General features: G+C 39.5%; 1 protein-coding gene across 1 annotated transcript; it reads right to left on the minus strand.

The window, feature by feature from the left end:
- Positions 1-775: 775 nt before the first annotated feature.
- Positions 776-24,548, minus strand: TXLNG (taxilin gamma). The gene is made up of 10 exons (XM_037377285.1): positions 24,379-24,548; positions 15,856-16,168; positions 15,062-15,153; positions 11,595-11,765; positions 10,637-10,831; positions 9,136-9,255; positions 7,951-8,025; positions 5,748-5,840; positions 5,127-5,222; positions 776-4,099 (listed from the first exon to the last, which is right to left on the minus strand). Exons 1-10 carry the CDS (start codon positions 24,493-24,495, stop codon positions 3,779-3,781), a joined length of 1,593 nt encoding a protein of 530 aa, XP_037233182.1. The 5' UTR covers positions 24,496-24,548; the 3' UTR covers positions 776-3,778.
- Positions 24,549-24,791: the final 243 nt, after the last annotated feature.

Genomic DNA, 24,791 nt, shown 5'->3' on the forward strand with positions numbered 1-24,791 from the left:
ACAGCTCTAGAAGAGGCTCAGGGGTAAGACCTGAACTGCTCAGCTTCTATAAAACTGGCAACTTCAAAACAAATGAACAACTTTAAAGAAATACTGTCTTCAAAGAGTCACAGAGCACAATAGTGTATTTTTGTAAAACAATTCTACATGCTACCCAGGAAAAAGGATACATAAAGGAAAGCTGAGCTCGAGACCAGCTCTCCTCAGTTCGGTAAGTTGCCAAATGTCAGGTAGTATGCCAGAAGAGGCAAATAAAACCCTCAGCGTTATAAAGGAACTGGGAGGGAACTGTACATTAGTAACAGATGACCCCACATTGTATGACAGAACAGGGAGTGCTGATGAAGTTATTAGACAACCTGGTTTTTAACCTAAACCCCCATATTTTTCAAACTGCACCCAACTTAAACACAGTAGATAAATTTTTGGAGACAAGGCACAAGCCAAATTCAAAGCAGGCAGCCACACGTTCAGCCAAAGCTCCTGCCCTCCACCTTGTGAGGCTCCCAACAAGCCCACCGCTGGGCAAGCGTGGCAGGTACAGCGCTTTACTTACCGTACGCTGCCTGTGCGGCTTGTACTGGCCACCACCAACCAGTATGATGCAAGTCGTCAACATGACCCTGTAACAGCGCCCTCCTTCGGGCATAATACGCTAGAACTCAAATTTCACACATCTCTTCAATTTCACTCTTGACTTTCAAAGAAATACGAGTTCAGTAGATCCGGTTAGAAGACATGAATATGATGTTAAAGAAAAACTCAGAGTCCAATATATTAAGCATACTTATTTACTTAATCTATACAGAATCGAGTAGATAAAATTTCAGATTCACATTAGTGAAAAATCTCTACAAAATGTTTTTGAAAAGCAAAACAAAGACTGCCTGTTCATTTTATCATTTATCCTCATGAAAGCAGACATGGGTTGTAAAAATAAAGCAGTGTGTTTAGCACAAACTAGATTTCTGCATCACTTTTTTTCACAGTTATTTCCATCTACAGTCCAAAGAGGTAGATTTTCTGCAACACCTGAGAATTGAACTGTAACGTAACCAGGTGTAATGAAAGGAAGGACAAAACATTAGAGATACACCCCTAACTTACTTGTGTACGTATACACATGTTTGGGTCTTGAATCACATATAAATTTAGCTTTTTGCAGCTTAATCATGGTGAAACTGCCAATCAGGCCCCAGAGTTTTGACAATTAGATATACTTACGTCAGGCTACGTCAGTTTACAGCCCAGGTTAAACAGTTCTGGTAGCAGGAGAAAGGCATTAATACAAGTTCACTTAAAAACCCTACTGGAGCCAATTTGGCTGCAGACTGGCAGTGCAATAGCCTGCTGTATGGCAGATCAGTTAGTGCTCAGCTTATCCCTTATGCGAATTTGTTGGTTGGTTTTTTGTTTTGTTTGTTGTTGTTTTTTAAACACTCTTTAAGCAATGCATGAAACTGTATTGACTGGTTTCAGGAAGCAAAGTATAGCTCATCGTGGCCAGGTAAGTTGACAGGACATGGGTACGTTAAGGGTAGGAAAGAGAAAAGGTATCCCCCACTTCAAAAGCCTTCCACTTGGGACATTCTGCTTCATTTACACATTAAGTCAGTAACAAATATATTTGTATTGCTGTTCTATACATCTGTCATGTCTCTAAAAAGCCCTTTAAAATATTCTCGCAGCAGGGTCCAAAAATTCACTCTCACCTCCATATAGAACAAGCACTATACAAAGAACTGTTAAAGATACAAATGTCCAAATAATAAATTGTAAAAATAGAAAACTGCATGTCCTACCTTGCCAAGGGTATGATGCATCAGATACAAAGTTTTTCACTTTTCCTCAGGAAAATTACTTAATGCTTAGTGTTAGCTGAAAACCAGTTCTTGCAACAACTATTTTTTGAACAGACTGATTCTATAAAGCAAGTAATTTGAAAAGCAAGTCTGAAATACTTCTTTCCAGAGTTTTTTATGCCACATGGTTAGCAGGATTAATTAATTAATAAGCTCTGGGTCTAACTTGACTGACTGGTCATTGCTACCTTCTTTTCATTCCTGCATTGTGCTTGGACCACAAATACAAAACCCACACAAATCTATGACGACGGCCAGCTTCCCATTTGCTCCACCATTTAAGAAATGTCAGTTTGGCACAGTTCCTCTTAGTGGTATGAGCTAAAACACATTTATTAGGCCTTGTATAACCTTTCTCTCTTTCAGAGACAGCTACATTATTTCCATGTACACTACTACAGGAAAAGGATCAGGAGCTCAGCGCAGCCTGAACATTCAAGTAATTTAGCCACTAAACTGTCAAGGGCAGTGAGGGTGGGAAGCTCATTGAGAGATGTGCTCGACTCAGAAATCCCCTCCCAAGTAAGTGCAAAGAACTTTTAAGTACCAGAAAAAGCTACACATGTTCATATTCCTTAAAATGACAGCAACCAAAACTAGAAAGTAAATACATGGGAACTAAAGTTTAAGGGTAGCTTGTATTTATTTCACACATTGCCTTGCCAAGAATAAACGTTGGTCCTAGTTTCTTTCAGGAAAAGAAGTCAAAATGTGGATATCAAATTTTCTAGGAAAAGACTATATGGTTTAAGGTTAAGAGCTTTGCTTGTGGTATGTTAGCGTAAGAATTTGAAGTACCATCTTTACCAGACAGCCTAACTGGGAAGGCACTCCACCAACTGGTACAGCTTTGAGGTTGAGTGTGCAAGGAATTCCATGTTGTACTTCAGGAAAAGTATTTGTATCTACAGGTTCAATTAATTATAACCAGTACATGCTTAACTAACACTTAAATACATTGCATACAAGGCTATTAGAGAAAGCCTATATGCCACAGACTCATGTCTTCCATACCTCCAGCAGTAAAATGTCTGTTTCCAGCCCTTCTGATAATCCAGGGATTCACCGAGACAGGAATGGTTTTCTCTTGTCAGGGTAACCACGTGATGGGCACACTGCAGCTAAGAGGGAAGAACATGACCAACACCTGTGCAATAGGCTACACAACTGCAAAACTCCACTCTAACATTGCTGTACATTTTCTCACGCATTTATATTTAACATGTTCACAGGTAGGGCAAATAGTCCAAACTAACCTTTAAAACACAACCCTGAGAAGTCTGAAAAAAGTTGTACACCCTGTTTCACCAGCTGCAAATTAATGTATTTCAAAGCTGCTTTTTCATACCACAAAGTACATAAACCCCTTTAAACATACCTCTTAACTATATTCTGGATCTGTACTTTTTCTTTCGTATGTATGAAAACATTAACTAGAGGGGAAAACTGACATCTTTTACTGGCCATACATAGACACCCTTATGTAGATAAATTTACTGGGAAAATTGGTAATCTTCAGTATACCGAGTGGCAAATCAACCAAACCAGAATGCTGTTCTTTAAACCAAAAGAGTGACCCGCTGTCACTATTTTCCCCGGCACAATGTCGTATCTGTACACAGTCTTCCATGACAGTGATTTGTGTTGTGGGGAGGAAACGCACATGCATCCTTTTATGGAAAAATATTTTCTTTTAAAAAATGAGGCAGATGTGCAACACAGTTGTGGAAAATTTATAGTTTAAGCTATTTAAAGCTGCTATGCAGCTTCCTGTACCACATAAGTCCAGTAGTTCTAAGAAAATACAGATATGGTAGAAAAAGTAAGAAAATTTTCACCACAAAACCAAATAGTTACCACCAACAGAGAAAGTTATACACAAAATATATCTCTCAATACAGTGTTTACACTTCATTTTAGTCTACAGATTCAGTGCCAGGAACAGGACTTGTTGAGACAGTCTTTTCACCGCTATCTGCCACACACGATTCCACATCAGGTTGGATTCCTGGTTCCGTGTCAGTGGGAGTTCCCAGCTCCTCATGGGAATTGAGTGTACAGGACTCCAACACCTGCACAGCTAGATCCACATCTGCTTCTCTGAGAGAAACCTGCTCCTTAAGGACTTCCACCTTCTCATTCAGCTCGTTTCTTTCTGTCTGAAGAGCCCTGCATAGCTTCTCCAGACGCTCCAGTTTTATTTGAAAGCCCTTGTATTCTTTATCTCTTACTGTTTTCTGAAGGACAAAAGAAAATAAAAGCTCTGTGATCCAACTAATATTTTTTCTTAAATTGAAAGAATCATCACTATTTAATCCTGCATATTAAATCTTAATTGATCCAGTAGGTCAAATGCCAGTTGCACTAAAGCAAATTTCCTCAGAACATTTGACCACAACACTTCAGTTGGTTTGTGGAAGCTGCAGTGGCAACAGAGACCTTTAGAAACAAGCAATGAAAGCTATATAACTATGTTATGCTAATTCTGCGTGAGGGCTGAGTGTCAGCAAGGATGCTGACATGAAGTCCCACAAAGCAGTCAATTACATCCAAATAATGGCAACTACTAGGGACAGAAGGGCAGAGGAGTGGGAAATCTGCAATCCCACAGCAGAATCCAGGTCAGAAGGTGCCATACCCATGGCTGTCCTAACCAACTCCTTAAAAGAACAGCGAAAGATAAGCAGTGCTATAGCAAAACCGTGCTAGGTCATATAGGTTCAGCAAGGTCACACCTAATACACTTGAACTAGACCTTAGACAGCGTAGGCAGAACCGTGTGCCTATGGCCTGTATGAAAAGTGGTTTAGCTCCTCTCTTGCGGGACTGCAGCGCAGTAAGGGCACCTCACGACCTCAAAAGCTGCATCAGTGCAGGAAGTAACTGATCCCTCACACATGAGTTATTGCCTTCATGTCAGTCTCATATACTTACGATAGATTTCTATTGCAGCACTGATTCAATTTTGCTCAGCATATTAAAATACAGTCATTGCATTCAGCTTGTATGATTTCATACACGTTATCCCACCAATTAAACGGTAAGCAAAGAAAGATGAGGCTGAATTTGCTTTCGTGTCATGCGTTTAGATTTATATAGTAGCTTTTTATTTTCCCTATCCAAGGAGAACAGAAAACATAAGACAGAAAATCCAAGAAGAGGCTACTGTGTATTATTTTCAGTTCTCTAAAACTGAAAAATTCTATGAAGTTCTCCAGGACACAGACTCTAGTTTAGCCATACTGCTGCTTAAAAGATAATTACCTCTTCAGCCATTTGCAGAAGAGCCTTGTTGTTGTTTTCCCATTTTGTACGCCACACTATAGTTTCCTTTTCCAGTTTCTTAATCTTCTTCGTCATCTACAAAAGATAAATTAAAGAGATAATTTGGTGGCTTGTGTTGCAATGTGGGTAGGTTTACACGAGTGATTTGATGACTTAGTGTTACCTTCCAAGTCCAGTTTGAACAAATTATTTCATGGAAGAGTCCTTCTAGCACAAAATCAACCCCACAAACACAAATTCTGCATCCAAAGAAAACAAGACTGATTCTTAAATAACTAGCAGCCTTCAAGTAAATCAATAAAAAGCTCAAGTTTGAAAACATAAGCAGAACCAAAAAGACTGAGAAGCACTGTATGCCTTTGATAAGACACTGAAATTAGGATTTAGATACTATGCAACTATGTCAAAAAACAGAAAAAATTGTTCCTCTTCCATAATATGACAAATTCTTATGCCGTATCTCATGATCCAAATCAAATGTCAAAATACTCCCATGTATTTTCACAAGCCAACCACTGTTATCGAATCTAAAATGCATCCTGCTAGCAGCATGCATTTTTATATTTTACTTTCTACGAAACCAAGCAATCCTGTAAGTACCTTCTCCATTTCTTGTCTGAAGGTTGTAAAGAGTTCATTACTTTTTGCCATGGTGGTCTGGAATTCTTCAAACTTGTCCATGTAAAGAGAAAGCTGTTGGAAAAGAGGTGGGAACATTAATCTGAACAGCTATATACAAATACAAAAATATTACGGTACAAGGCAAAATTAAAATAGTGGAGGATTAACTTCATTTTTTTATACTATCCTACAATTCCCATTTAAGAAGCATGCAGAACTTGTCTGAAAACATGCTTTCAAATTACATATAAAGGGTAGTTCTGTGTTTATAGAACAGCAATATATTCTGAAGTTAAAAGGATACAATGTTTAATAAAATGTTGGAAGACACCACAGTTCATCACCATCTCAGTTTTGCTTCCCCACTGAAAAAAAAAAAATTATCTGTGGACATATACAGGAAATTCAGCACACTGTTAACGAAATTAAGTGTAGAGAAGACCTACCTTTTCACCTTAACCAGCCAAAGCGAACAACCAAGGCTGGGACAAAATACACGATTGACTCCAGAAACGAAAATACACATTCACAACCTACGAAGTCTACCCCATGAGCAAAAATCATGGAAAGTGAATATTGACAAGGAATTAATTTCATAGTAAAAAGCATTACATTTTAACAAATGAAGAGCATTAACATTCGATGACAGAAAATTATCTTGCCCTGCATCACAAGGTCAATCATCAAGAAGGTGCTCCAAAATATGTTAACTAACATAGTTTTTTAAAAAGGTTATTGTTCTTATTTTAATAACTTCCACTATCAGTGTGTGATACATGACTATTTACTAGCAACTTCTTACTCCAACTGAAAAGTACTCAGTTCTTTCAATTTCTACATTGGGGGTTGCAGGACAATACAATTCAGGAATATTGTATTTCGCACTAGCAGTAGAGGAAATTTCATAACAGGAATTAGCCCAGCTTGTCAACAGCACATCGTGACTCTTTGCCATTATTGTGACTGAACTTTCTAACTCATCTTATTCTACAAAAAAATCTGTCAGCCCCAGGAAACCACAAACTATACACATTGTTATTATTAAAAAGCATAACAAAAAGGCAGTGGGATTTTAAATAAAGGTAACCAATTTGAAAAAAATTATAGAAGACTAAGCGCAGCAAAAAAATATCTGGGAAAATCTGGATATTAATGAATTCAAGTCCAATAAAGATCTGAGTGTATGATTACGTTTAACTACACATATAGATACACTTTAAATACAACTGTTGGAAAAGCCTGGAAAAGAATTAGGTACAATGAATGTGAAAAAAGGCACGAAACAGAGCTTGCAAGAAGACTGAATACAAAACTTCACAAAACTGAAGCAATAAGATGTACACAATAGAAGGAATAGCTACTGCTTCTCAGATGCTATGATTTTATAGCTGAACCTACCATTTCCCTTTGCCTTATGTGCTGAGCTCACAAGTGGCCAATGACTGCAGGTGATCCAGAACCACAGCGCAAAAACTGGAGACCATCTCTCCACTCTCAGAAAGGATTTTGCTGTAGCATTTACAGCAAGAAAACAATTTGAATATAGCAGCTTGTTGTGGACAGACATGCTCAGGTTACTAAATCTGAATAACCACATGGAGAAACGTGGAGAATTGGGAGCAAGCAGCGTCACAACAGGAAGAGATTGAAATAGTAGAACAAATTCTAAAACCTGCCTAGGTAAAAATCCCCACCCAACTCTTCATAGTCACAAAGGCCTCTCTGGTCCTGAACAGCTATAACCCCCACCCCCCGATACAAATACCTTTTGAAGAGAGAACAACAGTTTCAGAGAAGCCAAGGAATAGTGAAGTAGCCACAACAAATAGATTCTTAAGCTTTCACATATCCTAGTCTTTGTAATACTAACACTATCAAAAGAATACTAACTCCAGCAATTCAACGTTTAGCACCTTCCAGTAACAGTACTCTCCAGATGTATTACAGCGAGTACAAAACATCAAGTCTTTATGATTTATGTCACATTTCCCTACTGGAAATTACATTTAAGACAGTTTAAAATATATGAAGTACTTTTCACAAGTAGCGTGTATTGCATCTGATGAATGATAACATGTAGATTCTTTGTATGTTGCATTAGATTCACTACAATCACAAATCTCTTTGCGTTCCCTTTTCAGAACAACTGTTATCGAAGACCACTCCATTAAAACAAAGATACCTGCTGCTTCAGCTGAGCTTCCTGTTGCTTCATCTGTTCGCATTTGTGTCTGGACTCAGTAGCTTCTTTTAGCAGCTAAAAAACAATGCAAAAAAACACAGTTAAGAAAGCACTCCTAAGAATGGCTTATCTTGATCTATGACAAAAATGAACACACACTAACATCACCCAAGGGCCATTCAACCATGATTTTTCACACAGGATTTTTATTACTATACGTTCACATATACAGTCTAAAGCACGTGCCAACATGCAGAAATTTCTATTGAGACATTTCTCTAACTGGTAGCATGACACGAGCAAATGGTTCTATTTCTGTAACAAGTTTGAACTGCTAAATGTTTAAGTAGATCATTAATGAACCATATGTAATTTGTAACTGTTTTGCAACCTAATTTATTTTGCGCCTCCCATCTCTCCAATCACTAATATTACCTTTACAGAGTAGTTCAAATCAATTTTGCTTCAACTTGACACAATTTTGTAGGTTCACTTTGAAGATATTCTCATTAGCCTATGACTCCAAAATCACATTTTAAAAATACGGAACAATTGAATACTAGATGATCATTTTGAGATTGTACAGGACAAACAAGTCTCTTCCCTAGGAGTTACAGATACATAAGGAGCATAAAAACAAAAACAAAAAAACACCTCACTCAAGTATTCTTTTTTTTAAATGAAAGCAGGCTTCTTAGAAGACTGTAACTAAATTGCTGATTATCAACATACAAATAAGATATCAGGCATAGTTTTGGGGTCAGGCAGTTCAAAAGAGCACATGCTTTATTCTGCATTTGTTATTTCTTACAGCATAAAACCAGAAGTTAAAACTCCTGACCGCAAGAAAGTACCTTTGATGTTTCAGCTCAAGACATTACCCAGTCTAAGAAAAATCTAAATGATATCCAGCAGATTTGCTGAAAAAATGCAAACAGTACATTAGTTGCCCGTAAATACAGACATCGATACTGTAGGCATCATACATACACAAAACTTAAAATCTCAGCCTCACTGTGGATATTGATTCTAACTTTCAGAAACCAGTCCCCTCAATTTGTTGCATTTGCTTTAAATCATGAAAAACGTGGTTTGTCGTTTTGGTGTTTGGTTGGTTTGTGGGGTTTTTTGGTTTGGTTTTTTTTTTTTTTTTACTTTCTCTTAACATACATAGAATTCACTTACAAACTCCCTTTCTCGCTGATGTTTTTCCTCTGCTTCTTTAATAAGTTGGGTAGTTTGCTGAAGTTTGGCATCCACAAGTTGCTGCTGCAGTTCCTTATGTTTAAACACTTTATCAATATGCTAAAGGAAGAAAATCATATTAGTCAAATATAAAGAGACCAGTGGTTAATTAAGGTAAGTGTACATGTATGGGGAGATGCATATTGTTTAGAAGTTTCATGCAAAAGTGGCAAGACTGTTTTACATGCATTTTTTTTCTCTCTTTATCCCCATACATTGTAACTACACTTTTTTTTGTCTTTCACAGAAGCCGGATGCATATTTTATTAAATCAGTACAAATACCGTCAGTCACTTCACACCAGACATTTATTTCAAAAATCCTCTAACAAGTAGTCTACATCCTTTCTTGGCTGGTGTTTTTTACCTCTAATCCTTATTGTGCTTGTTACTTCTAAAAGCTCTAGCCCTCATAATTTAAAAAGTTCAAAATGAGCAAAGTTTGCAATACTAGTTTAACTGATGAAATTCCACAGATTGTTGAATTTTGCAGTCTTACTTCCATCTGTGAGGCAGCACAAGACAGCTTCCTACCTTTTCTCCTCCTCAAATTATCTCATGGAAGATACAGATACTCCATGATTCAAGAAGTAGGGAACTAGTCTACAGAGTGTTTTCTGGTTGATCCAGATTTGAAAAAAATCCCTACAAAACAAAAAACCTACCAAACACAAACACAATAACAACAAAACCCCAACAGCTGAGAAACTGTATTCCAGACCTGTGTCAACTAAGAACTAGAAAACTAATCTTAGCTGTAGAACTTGAAGCTCAGTTCTCTCTCTGACAAGGAGAAATGGCTGTTTTCCACTACAGTAGCTTAGACTGGCTAGCTCATGTACTGGTGCCAAGTGAAGCTGGTTCAGTTAGCCCTGTAACACATGACACCAGTCCAAATATATTCTTGAAGCATGACAGTAAGCTTTGATTTATGCCAGCAGAGCAGCTACATAAACAAAGGAGCTTCCTAAACACCCCCAACCTTAAAGAACCAAAACAATTAAGACAGACTACCTTGTGTATCCCCCCCCTCCCACTGTAATGTGAAATTATAATCTAGAAGAACTTCAAATATGAATTATACCATCAAACCAGCATCAACTTCAATGTCTGATCCGGCTGCTCACACCTTGCCCAGCTGAGTTCTGAATGCCTCCAATACAGAGATTTCACAATTTCTGGACAACTTATTTCTATTCAGCTGCTTTCACTAGGAAAGATTTTTTCAATGCCTCTTGCATTTAGATATGCAAAACTAGACAGGAAAGGCAGATAGTGAGCCAAACAGCTACTTGATTTTTCACAGTAGTGAAATAAAAAGAAAAATTTTTAAGAAGTATGTTGGCTGTAAAATTTTAGGGATTTTTCTCCCCCTTAAATAATTATCTGATCCTTACAGTCAAGGAACAAATAGAATTCCATTAGAAGCATAATGCAAGCACCTCTTCTCGCAATGCATACTGCTCAATGAGTTTCTTCAGTTTTTCCCCCAGTTCAATATTTTCCTGACGGAGCTTGGCATTATGTATATCATGCTGTTCCAGTTGAGACTGAATTTCATTCAGTGTAATCTGGAAGTGTGCAGTTGCTTCTTTCCGTCTTTCTTCTTCTTCACGAGCTTGCTGCATGTTTTCTTCCTTTTATGAGAGAATATTAATGTATTCAAGCCAAACCATGCACTTTTTTTATATTTTTGAGTCAGAAACAATGGTAATAATTCACTTCTGTACAGTTTGAAGTTCTAAAGTGCTAGAGCTAATATAAGTCAGAATCATTATATGCTATGCTGACTACCCATATGAAGTGCACGGAACAAAGAATCCAGAAATTTCAGTCCTTTTAGAGAATCTTGTCCTTACCACTACCAACATTACTCAAAGGCTGGTATTGTAAGATGCTACATGAATACTTTGTATTTGCAAGCGTAAGAATTACCCAGATGTTAAAAACAGCATTGATACTATAATGAGATTTCCTACAGTGATCATAGATAAGAATCTCTTGGCTCTCTTCCATTTCACTCCCATCCATTATATTCCAACAGTGTTAAGCCTTTTTTGATACCCTGCCATTTCATGCTGCTGTTATTTCATTTGTGCTATTTTTTCCAGCAGTCATCAGCATTGCTCCCTGAAACAAATATGGCAAGATCACAGACTGCAAGTAATATGAAGCAGTCTGAGCAGAAAAAAAAAAAAAAAAAAAAAAATCAGCAAGTTGAACCAGCCCCATATTCTTTACCTTAAAATCAGGTGCACTTACACCACATACCACTCACATTCTGCAGGTACAGGGCATGGGCAAAGCGGTAAGTAATTTTATCAGTCTTTATTTTAAGCAGTTATCAAGAAGTAAAATTTCCACCACCACTTGTACTGTAATTTATGTAAATAAACTAACCTTCAAAGTCTTGTTATGACGCTGAAGCTCCCGACAGAGAGATTCCAGCTTGCTACGTGCCAGAATGGCCTTGCTATGCTCACTCTGCAAGTGGACTTTCTCCTTCACAACTTGTGCTTGCTTCTTCTGCAGTATCTTCATTTGCTTTTGAACATTCCGGCTCTCCTCCAACTAACATTAGAGAGTGTATTTTATTAAATAAACATACGTGAAGGTATTTTCATGCATCTAAAAGAGCAGACTGAACAAACTTTTAAACACTTCAGATGAAAGTAAGAAAGTCAATTTCATTAAGCCCCCCCCAAGTTCATCATAAAAAGAAACTCTCACCATCCTACAGACAATTGTAAATGTGTAAGGACAGAATGTGAAAATATACAAATTCCAACTTTAAAAAATCATTTGTCTTTGAGGAACAGGGACCATGGACCTGTTGACCCCAGGCTATCAGCTTGCAATCAGCTACAGGGGTAGGACTAGTCCTGGGAAAGGAGGATGCAGCAGAAACAATCAAAAGCCAGCTGAGACTGGCTTTTCAACAAGTCACAACTTCTTCCACTCTTATGTGTAAGGTACATGCAGCTGTTTATCCAACAGGTCTTGGTTTTACTATCAAGAAGAAAAACCCACAGGACTGTGTACAGAGTTCTTTCTTCCAGCAGGAGCTCCTACCAAGCAGTAATTAATACAAGTTTGTAAAATGCGAAGGTATTTCAGAAAGGAACAGATACAACTAGCAGCCCTGACAAATCCAGTCAAATACTATTAAAGCTGCACAGCCCAGACTTTGACGATTTAAGAGATCTGTAGTCTCAACCATTTGAAGCAAAATTTTTGTTCTATTTCCTTTAGGCTGTTTAGATGGTAGATAACAGCATTAAACTTTGTATACAGTGCTGACTTCAAAATCTACTCTGAATACACAGTGAATAGAAGTTTCTTGCATTCATATCTAGTTAGCATTAAGTTCCCTTACACATGATTTTTGGGCTCCCTGAGAAACCATAATATTTAGAGTTTGTTCTATTGTAAAGAAGATAACAATGTTAAGCTTAACACTGCTCCTTATTAGATAGTGCCTCAGCCTCAGGACACCACAGAAAAAGGTGGCTGGCAGTGAGGAACATCACCGTGACAGAAGACTACAATGTTGGTTTTCTGAAAGAGCTCAAAATAATTCTGAAGCACAGAAGAAAGAATAAAGGACCTCCATGACAACAGTAAATTTAATCTAAACAGTGTATTTAACCTAGTTTAGAGAAAAGGAACGTTAAGGGAATATTCTGATATCCAAACACAAAAAGCCCTTTTCTTGGGTGGCCAGAAAAAACACTTCAATTGGCTGTGCTGTTTGCATACCTATGAAACTTCAGGCCTTTAAAAGTATGCCAGCATGAGACACATCACCAAGGATGCAAACCTTCCTGCATCACAAATCGATCTCCTGATAGATTCCAAATTAGGAGGAAAAAAAAAAATTGTGGAAGATCTTTTGCCAGGAGAAAGGCATTCCTACCTTTATTGTACAGTCCTTTTCATGAGACACCACTGAAAAACCTGACAGTGAGCTTTAAAGATGATGAATCTTTAAAAAAAGAAAAAAAGCATTGTAGGTGCACTGTCATAAACAGTTCAAACCTCTGCTGGCATTAAAGCTGACACCTATGCCAGTGGTTCACCACCACTACCATGAAGAAAAGAATGCATCTGAAAAGGAACACAACCAGATCCAACCTAAACTTTTTAAGGGGAATAAAGTATTTGTAAAACTCATTCAGTTAAAATCAGAGCTACTGTTACACCTGGATGAGCTCCCACCCAACTTTCCAGCAGTTCTGAGTATCATGGCGAAAGCAACTGGTTTTCTAGGATGGTGACCAACAACGAACTGTGAATGCTTACATCACCTACAGGCCTATGGGTCCTCTCCTGGGAGGGGAAAAAACATAACGTGAACGTATCTCTCCCGATTGCCAAGCTTCTTGAAGCAAAATACATCGACCTGGTCTAGCTGTTCCCTAATTGTTTTGAGATCTTTCCTTCAACAAGAAAACTCAAAGTGAAGATGGTGCAGACTGTCTTCTTTCTGCACAAGTGAGGAATTCATGCCAACCTAACTCCTTGTGCAGGCCACCATCACCACTGTGATCTGACATGGGAGCTGTTTGGTCAAACAGAAAAGGCACCACGTGCACAAGCAATTGCTCATAAGAACTAACTCATTTACTGCATTTTTCTCTCACAATATCAAAGCTTATTTTCACTTGGGTTTCCCACCCTTGAGTTGCACTATGGAAGTATTAATTGTTTCTCATTTAAATGAAAGTGACTTCTTAGAGAAGCTGCTGGTTTTGAAGGAGATTCTCTCATGGGAGCAAGCAAGGAAAACAAAGCAAAAACATAACAGAGACCTCCAAGGAGGACTCAGGATTTCCTAAAGAGAACTAAACTAAGTCTGTTCTTAAAGTAATTAGTATGGCCTCCGAGTATAACGACTACCTGCTAGCTCATCTTCAAAGCTCTGGAGACAATAACAATCTCAAAGGAAAAAAAAAATTTCAGAAGAGTTATGCCATGTTGTGCAGCCATTTTTCAGAAACATTTTCATATATAATACACTTGACATCTACAGAAGGAAAATCTTACGCTTTTGTCAAGCTATTCAGTCACCTCTTCAGTTTTGCATTCACTTTATAACTACAAATATGGTGGTAAAACATATACACACAGCTATTTCCATTCTTGTCTGTATCTGCCTCAAGATGAACAAGTCATTCATCTCCAGGAACACTCTCAGAAGTGAACTTATGAGACTTCCCTCTCCACCCTGATTTTGCAATGAATTTCTTTAGAGAATAAGTTATCATTTCTCCAGCTTGGGGTGGGAATGCACTTTATGATCAATTACTGCTAACATTTTGGGGGTTTTGTTACTGAAGAAACACATACTTTTCTTTCCATACCATGATCAGAAAGCAAAATTAAACCAAGATCTTTCCAACTTCCCCTACCAATTTATGTATAACAACTTTTCTCTTTCCAAATCTCTGTATCACAGTATGTTCCTTCCCCCTATCCTCAAAAGTATAAACTATAAAATGCTAGCACAAGAGCATTATCAACAGACAAAAACTAAGAAAATAGTTACTCCCAAAAGAAACTCTTAGCTTTTCTGTTAATCCTAGTGTTAGGCTTCAACACCAAGTTATCATAACCTATTTTTTCTTTGGATTTAGGCAGTCATGTAGAAGTGAAATGAGTACATCAAAGTTTGGTTGCAGCAATACTCATAATAAGCCAATAAGCCTGACTGTTTTGGGTTGGTTTTTCTTTTCTTTTTTTTTTTTTCTCTCCTACCAACACTGTGAAATATTCAAAATCATTAACTTTCCTGTATTAAAAGTTCTTGCATTCCACAGTTAATATTAATTACATGAATAACTCCTGCTATCTTAGGAAATACTTACCAGATCAGCGTATTTCTTGCACAAAGCTGCCAGTTTTTCCTCTGGAGTAGAAAGTGTGTTCAAGGCTTGCATTAATAATAGCACTTCTTTTCCTATGATGTGGATGAAAGACAACCATATTGAGGGGAAAAAAAAAAACCATACCAGAAAAATCTGCCTGTCTTTAGGAGTAAAATATAGATCCATGAGAAATTAGTGTGAGTTAAATTGTTCTCTGGTTTGATAGCTGCATAATCCTAACGGATGACAAATGGGAAGTAATCACAGTAAGAATAAATGTCTTGCCTATGTGCTATTACACAACTTGAACAGCAGAAGTTACTTTAATCTTAAAGCCACAAAAATACTTTTGTTTTATAATTTATAATAGCACAGCTAAAAAGAAATCTGAAAGTGACATTTAAAAGGTTAAGTTTTGCTAATAAAGGATATTCACACAGGTGTTTTTAATAAGCCTTTGGAGTTTAAATATGAACAGTGCTTTGGTAGCATTGAACACCACAATCCCAAAATTAAAAGTTAATCCAACAACTGGAAAGTTAAAGAGCTGATTAGTAATTGCTATACTATTATTATTGTTAAGGTTCCTGTAAAAAAAGCATTACCAGCTGAAGGATTCTTACATATGCATTAAGAACTGTCTTTTCCTAAGCAGAAGTGCACATTTTCTCAGAGTATCCTGTTAAAGACGACAAGTTTTGGCTACAGAGTAAACTTGGAACAGAGCAAATTGCACAGCTATTTTACAAAAATATTACAGCCATTTACAAACCAAAATGCTGAAAAGAACATACCCAAAGTTTTCTCTTTGTGTTTTTCAGTCTCTGGATCTTGTTGCCCATCAGGTGGATCAGTACGCACTTCTTCTCTCCCAGGAGTCTCCTCACAAGACTCTCGAGAGCAGCACGTGGACCCTGGGTGCTTTCTGTTCTTTGTGATATACTCAGCTTCTTCCAGTGTGCCCATGCTTTCCAGGCTGTAACAGTTGGACTGCGCATGCTGCAACGCTGTATCAGACAATTCACTGCACTTGCTGTTCACCAGCTGATCCCGGTTATTCGTTCCCATATCCTGAGACCAAGCTTCTTCCATCGCACCACCAGCCAACTTCAGAAGGAAAAGTAGTTAAGTAAAAGTAAATAGTCAAGCAACTATATTCAAAAGGAAAGCTTCCACTTTTCTTTTGCATGGACTAACAAGAGTAAAATTCCACCGTTATTCCAGTTGATATTCACTGTTGACAGGTATGTAAATAACTATACACAGAATAGCCTAAAGAGTCATGAAGAAAGCAGCACACAACAGCCCAAAATATCAGTTACTCTAATATGAAACAACTTTGATACCTTGTCATTGCAAAAAAGTTTATACTTTAAAAATTAAAAGCTCACATGGAAACTACTCTCCAGCTCCAAAAGTAACTGGTTATTGTCTCAGCTGTTAAAGCATACAATCTTAAATGAAAACACTTCCCCCTCATAGATCTCAGAAATCAACCCCAAGTATACTAAATCTAAAACTCAGCAGCAGTTTGACTAGCTTTATGTACTGTTATTTGAAAAATAATGGTGTCCTCCTGTCTTGATTTCTGAACCTTATTAAAACTGACTGTATTACGTATCTGTTTCAGAAAACTGGTATCTTCCAGTTTTCAAGTCAGTCAAAAGACATACTGCAAGAAATGGGGGGAAGTCTACTCCCTTCTAAAGGGAAGTTTAAAGAAATCCACAGAAATCCATCGTGTCCATAACATACATAGGATGAGAGTTTAAACTACTTCAATCAGAATATCAAGTAAGGTTGTTGGCTCATGACTGGAGAAAATCTGCTGCTATAAACAAGAATGATCAACAGGACCAGGAGTATATCTGTTTTTGAAAAAGTTAAATTTCCTATCTATGAAATCAAAAAAAGTGAGTATTAACTGGCTTCAGATTTAGAGTCCTACTACCTACGATTTTTAACAATACATTATTGCTGCTCAATTACACAGAACTTTCTCAACAGATTTCTTAAACCCCAAGACATTTAATCATTTAACCAAAAAGTTACACATCGCCACTTGTTTTAACACCACATCAGTATGTCAGTTTTGGAGCAGAACACCTGATGATACCACCCTACAGCTTATTAAGCAGCTACCAGACTCCTCTCTCAATCACCAGAACAACATTTTCAATTTCTAGAAACATTTAAGGCTGATGAGAACTTCAAGGGTGTTTTGCTGGATGTTTTTTTTGTTTTGTTACACTATGGAGGCTGGGAATCAGGACAATACTTGGAGGTGATTTGGTATTTTTCTACTGTCCATTTGCAATCCTGCTGTACAACCTGTACTTTTAACTACGAGTTAAAAAGTATGATAAGCAGAGCTGAACTCACTTTACTGCCCAAGTGTTTGTTCTCATTGTTTTATTTTCAGTGAACTGCAAGTAAATTTTCTTAGATTTAGGATATAAAATATAGAAACTATAAAAAGCGGGCTTGTTTATATGCAGAATTATACTGTTTAAGCACAAATTAATTTCAGATTATCTTACATTTTAGTATTAAAAATGTGCTAAGGAGTTTGCACTGGGTTTTATACTCTGCACTGATGGACCATTTTCCTTTTCAAAAGGAATTAGCCAACATCAAAGAAACCTAGCCAATACTAATAATATACGTGAGATATTTCAACTCCCTATCCGTTCAGGATGCTTGGAAGAGTTATTTAAAAAACATTCAGCAAATACGTATTAATATTGTCAAAAACATGTAACAGCTTAGTAGTTATCTATACTTAGAGCAAGTCCCTTGCTTTACACCTCATCTCAAGGCAGATTCATTTTTGAGAAGACAAAATTCATACAATACCTGTCATGAAGGACAGTAAGCTTTTGAACTGCACGTAATATGTATAGACATTAAGGAGTGACTTTGACTTATCAAGGAAGACTCACTTTGCACTACTCTTTACAAGTGTGGAAAAGATGCACACTATTTATGGACAAATATAAACGCACTGCCATTTTATCACTCTTCTATCACATCCGGCAACATGCACAATAAATGCCTGCAAAGGTAATGCAGCAATAGAATTGCTGTAAGAAACAACCAACCCCAATATTTAATAGTTGACTTTACAGACTGTAAAAAGCGTATTTTTTTCTTAGATTGTCTTAAAACTGTGGGGCTTCCATTAGGATGGGAAAGGTTTACCCCTCTGAGTTTAGGGTCAGCTAACAAACAAAATGCTTCTTAGAAAAAGAAGAGATGTGTAAGCAGCAGAGCTAACTTAACCCTTTTCTAGGTACCAATGATGGAAAACAAGACACAGATCTTCTCTAAAAACCACGATTCATACAGAAACTGATGATACTGTGTCACGTTACATCGACAAGACAGGAAAGATCAGAAGTATCTGAACACATACCAGAGTAGAACTGCACTATGAACACAACAGCTGAAACCTGCAGTTTTTCCATTGCGTAGAATGTGAAGTTCTGATTAAGATAATATGCCTAAGAAGCCTGGCAAAAGGTAGGAAAAGTCTGCTCAGAAAGTCCAAGTTTCTGGTTTGGCATGGTATTTCCAGACCTTTTGAAATCCATAAACAGACTCCCAAATTTTCCTTTTGAAAGCAGAGCACAAAATTGCCAGGAACTCCAACAAGCAGCTGAGAAGGCCTGACTGGCTGTGGTTACACACTGAAGAGCAGCACTGCCCAAACAGCTCTCCTGCTAGCGTTTCATTCTGCTTTTTCATGCCCACCTTTGTTGCACTAGCAGCAACATTTCATGCAACTTGTTCTAACACAATTTATAGCCAGATCAGTACCTCAATCCAGTTCACTGCACAACAGGCAATCCTGCCAAGCAGAAGTGCTAGCATGATGGTTGGAAAGAAGCCAAAGCACGAGAGTCACTAAAAAAAAATAAAAATCTAATCCCAGCCAGAGCATAAGGAACTAAAAAAATACCTTATCCTCAACCACAGGTCTATAGTTAACACTGAGATACTGGAACACCACCAGCACGACAACATTCATGACAAGCACTGCTTCAAATTCAGACAATCCAGAAATTTACAATGGTTGTCATGTGAGAAAATTCTGCCATTTTTGGGGGGGGAAAGAACAGCTAGTGGCAGAGTCATACATGTGACTGACCAGTAAGTAGAGGTGGGCATTTCACAACTAACAAGCAACCACAGTAACCTAAACACCTGTCAATTCAGAGTTGGCAATTAGCATGCATATTCCAAAGCATCTGGAAGTTTCACAGAGTGAATACCACCACCTCATTAATTCAGCAGAGGCTTTTGTAAAAGTCATATTAGGTGTCAGTCCAATTCTTTACTGACAATAATGATTTCTCAACTGAGTATTCTCTATCCTTTGTCAAAAAAACCCCAATTTCAGACTCATTCTCTTAAGTCTTAACAGAGACGGTAGAAATAACCTACCAGAGAATACTGAATTGAGGAAAAAGGTTTGGGTACAAGTGTCCTGTACATCTCAAATATATTTGAAGGTAACAGCAATGGTGAAAAACACGCAGACCTTGTCAACCTTCTTTTGTTTTCCAGTGAACACGGAACAAATCCAAGCTTACTGACAAGCAAGCATGCTCCCCACCAAACCAAAGCTCAGCACAGCAGTAGACAGTTATTGTAATAATACCCAATTTTCTTTGCTTAAATAGAATTAAAAAAAATAATGGTGACCACAGGCCAAAGAATACCGTATTTAAATAAGTGGTTCTTAGTGTTCTAAGCAGCTAGAACAACCTGGTAACATACAAACAATAAGCAAAAAAATCTAGTTAAGTTCTGTCAAGTTAGTCTGTATGTTCTAGCAAAACCGACAGTAGTGGCACAACATACTAAAAGCCTAATGTATTTAGCCTAGATTAAAATTAAACCCAAACACTTTCTAAACAGAGATGTCTGCTATTGCCTGACAGGGGCCACAAACACTAATAGCTAGATGACTTCCTGATTATGACTAACACAATTTTCTACATTAGCTGTCATTTGAGATATTAAAAACACAACCAAACGTCTAAACAGCCTTCTTACACTCCGTGCTATTCTTAAAACACTTCAGCTACAGATAGTTTCAGATTTGATCTGTATCAAGCTTCAAGTTGGAGTATAGCAATCATAAATATCACACTGAGAATGTTATGTACTAAATCATATTAGTATCACTGAAACTGCCCCCTGCCTCCCCCTTACTAAGACAACAGTCAGAACCCCAGCTATTACCTCTATCTTTTCAAATCCGTGCTCATCAGACTAGTGAACTTCTCCGTTTAACATTCCAGCCAGAACACAGCACTTCCAACAGCACATTGTATAATAGCGCTGATTCAGTACTGACTGAGTAAAAACAAAACCACCCCACCAAAAAGACCTTCTACTGCAATCACCGCTACCTTTTCTAGCTGCTACCATGCTCTCTCAGCTTCCAGCTAGTTTCAAACCTCCAGCTTCTAACCAGCTTTAATGATGAACGGCTTATTATTGGATGGACCAGAATTAGACTGCTACATACCTAGAAAGATTTTCAGTGAGAGACAAAGACAGTATACTGCATATGTTGCACGGATAATGTGCGACTTCCTAAGATCACAAAATTACTACTCAAAACTCTACCATTAAAAAATGTAATACTTGCCACCTACCTAGCTGTGAAACTGGCTATTACAAGATGCTGACATTTCTGAATAAGCATATAATCTGCAAGCTACTCAAGACAGAGTACAGGCCAAACAATTTGAGGATGCCTGCTGGAAAACTGCAGGTAACATCGGTCCTGCTCAACCCAAAGTTTTCATTCAGTCTTCTGCTCTGTTCTCTCAACTTGTACCTTGATCAAAAATGGTGCACACCAGGAAAACTCTTATTTCATACCTAAAAGAGCACTGGACATGTATCCCATTTACAAAACTGGCTATGATGACAAGAGCCAGAGCCAACTTTACTTCAAACAGTATGCCAGTATGCTTCAGTAACGTGCTGCACATAAGGACAAAACACATACCTAGGCAGAACTTATTCTACCATGTCAAAATGTATTGTGAACACTTTTTTGTTCCAGTACCTATGAAAGTCTGTAACATGCAGCGCTACCTAAAATATACCGCACTTAACATTGATACCATGTGTACTGAAGTACCTGCATTTTACACTCTTGTGCATACACATATTCAATCTTTCCCTAAAACACCCGAGAACACCTCTCTGTACCTCTTATTAAAAGAAATCATAACTAGTAGCTACACCAACTGTACCTCTTATTAAAAGAAATCATAACTAGTAGCTACACCAACATACTTTTTCTGCTATATGTTAGCAAATTACCCTAAAAAAAGGCACTGTCATTAATCTATCAAAACACCTACTACATTTCCCGCAGTAGCAAGCTGGCCTATACTGTGAAAAGACTTACAACCTTAGTCTTCAGAATTGCTAATACTTTCAAAAAATATCCTGGAAGCCTTAAAACAAACACACGTACAGAAAACAGATTTTCACAACTGTAAGATAACCTAAATATATGAGCAAATACATAATCATTTGCTCAGCATCAGGCTCCAGAAAACACCATTTGAATGACATCATTCAGATGACTACCATTTTCAAACTTACTGCACGTGCAACTGGACATAAAAGCCTTATCCCGACCAATCACATTAAAAAAATACTATGGCAAAAGGTATGTCATAAATGTTTATGGTTTGTAACAAATTTTAGGCTTCCTGCAACCCACAATTTGTTTTTACCAGCTAACACTGGAAAACATCCTTTGAAAATGTGTATAATGTACCCTTCCTCAGTGCAGATACTCAAAACTTCATCTAACATAATTGTATTGTGCAGAAAAATCAGTCATTCTCAGTAGTAATTTTATTCATGACTTCTCCATAAAAACTAACATTCTGGGATGGCACAAAAATTGGGTTTGAATTTCATAGCAGGTGTACCTTCATCCACTGGCCTAGACACAGTAATGCAGGTGCTTGTGACCACAAGACTAGCTTATTAAGGTTATTTCTCCATGCAATACTTCTCTATACTGTGCTCACTGACCTGAATGATCACACAGTCTAATTATACCTTTCTGAAAACCTCATGGCCTCTGAGGTGGCTTCCCCACTGAACTAAGATCTTAGCTGTGAGAACGGACAGTCATTCAAACAAACATTTCACCCTGTTCTGTCATTACACTAAAAATTGTGTTCTATGCATTCATTTATCTACTGGACTGAGGCACCTAGAGTATTGCTGCTCATTAGTTTCAAAGCATTGCAAATCAGAAGTCCCAACACAGCAGGACAATTAAGACAGATCTACTTCAGAAATTTGTATTTTCTCTTTATAAAAGTCAATACAGAGTCTACATAGAATTCCACTATTAATACTGCTGACCTTACATTCAAGATGTGGTCTTTTAATAGTGGTTCAGACACTTACATTCTCACATGACCCCTCTTATGGTCCTTACTTTTTTCTGTTACCCTTTCCCCGTGTCTCTCTCTTTCAGTGGCCTCACAACACAAGACATTCCTGCTTTTTAAAATCCTTTCTTTTTTTTATATGTTGTGTTTGAGGTAAATAAAAAAAAAAAAACCTAAGAGGTTGGGTTTTTATCATTTTTCTTCTCTGTGCTCTGAGAAAAAGTTATAAGCATCTCTTCCCTGCTTTAGTTTAAGGCATTAAAAACACTTCCTGTGATTCTAGCAAAAATTTCACTGGAGGAACCCAAAGCTTAAATGGAAACTTTCAGTGCACTTACATGCAGGGCAAAGTGCTGCACATTTCAGCAGTCCTTTTTAAATTCAACCATCTGAGACAGGTGCTAATTAAGAAAACATTTAATATAGCGTGAATCACTTCCGCCAATGAAGTTTCACTTCCTCTTTACTATAAAGCTAATAGTCTTCTAGTCATCCACTGTACATTTCTGGAAAAAGCAGGGTAGACAAGTTCTGAATTCCCAATGCAAACAGGTCACACGAAACCTAAAAATAAAGAAGCTCCTGTGTGTGAAGGCAGGGGGAGGGAAAACTGCAAAACTGCTGAAGGATTTTTAATTCACAAAAGAAGTTCAAAGTAAAATTTGCCTGATACTCCCTGCCTCATTTCACTTTTAAAAAAAAATTAAATTCCATTTGACTGTGGGTATATGAAATAATATGGAGATAGTGGTTTTTCAGGGGGGGTTCAGTTTTGGGAGTGTGTGTGGGTTCAGGATTGTTTTATTGTTTTTTACCCACACCATCATCTGCCTTTATAGCAGACACTGAAGTTACTTACAGGCCACTTCCTAACAAAAAACTTCAGAAAACACGCAGCAGAAGAGGTTTTTTTTTTTCATTGAGGGAAACTAGCTCCATAGCTTCAAAAATCTCTCTCCAACACTCAAACTAAACAACGACCATCACAAAGTTACTTTTTCTGGAATGATTTTACCCTATGTACCACAGGAAAAAGTTATCACCAAAAAGCCACTTGAATTTATGTAAGGTGACAGGATGAGATACCAAAGCAGCCCACGAGCTCCCCACGGCAGCTCTGTCACACACAGCACCGTGCAGGTGACAATACATACTGTAGCTGAATTAACGGCACGTTTGAAGTCTCTGCTGCTCGGTGCCCAAGTACACACGGTTCGGCCTTTTCCTACACGGCCACGCGGCCCGAGATTATTGTAAAGTCACCGAGGCCACCGGTGGCTGCGGCATCGCTTCGGCAGAGGAAGAGAAAGGAGAGGGCAGGCCACCTGCACCGACCCCGCGGGGCACGGCCGCGCTCCCGCCGCCCCCGCCGCCCAAGGGCGCCGGGCCCCCCGCCGGGGTGGGGACGGGGACAGGCACGGCCCCCGCGGAGGCGCCAGGGCCCCGGACCGCGCGGCGGGCGCTCGCCCCTCGCCACGTGCCGCCGCCCCCAGCGGCCCGCCGCGCGCGCGAGGCACGGCCCGCCCCTCGGCGGGAGGGGGGGAGGGGGGGGGAGCCACCAGCCCCCACGAGGCGGGTACCGCTCCCGGGGGCGACGCCGGGAGCCTCCCGACACGCACTCGCGGCTGCAGCGACGGGTCCGGTGCCGCGGGGAGCGGAGCGGAGCCCGGCCCGCCCCGCGCAGGCTGCCGAAAGCGACGGGGAGGCGGCGGGGGCAGCGCTCGCCCCGGCCCCGAGCGCCCGGGCCGGCCGGCCGGCCGCGGGGCGCGGAGGCCGCATGGGGACGGGGGAGGCGGGGAACGAGGCGCCGCACGCCGGCAGGGCGGGGAAGGGGAGCGCCCTGCCCCCGGGCCCGACCGCGCGCCGCCTCACCTCCGGGCTGCCGCTCGGTGCCGCCGCCTCGCCGTTCTGGCTCTGGCGCCGGCTGCGTCCCGCCGCGCCGCCGCTGCTGCCGCCGCCGCGCGCTGCCTCCGCTCCGCGCGTCGCCATGATGTGACGGCAGCATCCAAACAAGCTGCCGAACCGAGGGACACCGGAAGCGCTCCCCGCGGGCACGCCCCTTCTCCCGACGACAGCCAATCGCCGCGCGGCTCTCCGTCCCACGTGGGCGATGCGCGCCCCCCCCCCCCCGCCGCTCCCCCGGGCACCACCGGGGCGGGCGGGCCGGCAGAGGCAGTGGCGGGCACCCCGGCGGGCGGCGGACTGCGCTTCCCGGCGTGCTCCGCGCGGAGACGCACTGCCCGGCCGCGCCATGCGCTGCGCGGAGCCCCCGCGCCCCGGCTGCA

The sequence above is a fragment of the Falco rusticolus genome, chromosome 2 (genome assembly GCF_015220075.1).
Source record: "Falco rusticolus isolate bFalRus1 chromosome 2, bFalRus1.pri, whole genome shotgun sequence".
Taxonomy (NCBI): Eukaryota; Metazoa; Chordata; class Aves; order Falconiformes; family Falconidae; genus Falco; species Falco rusticolus.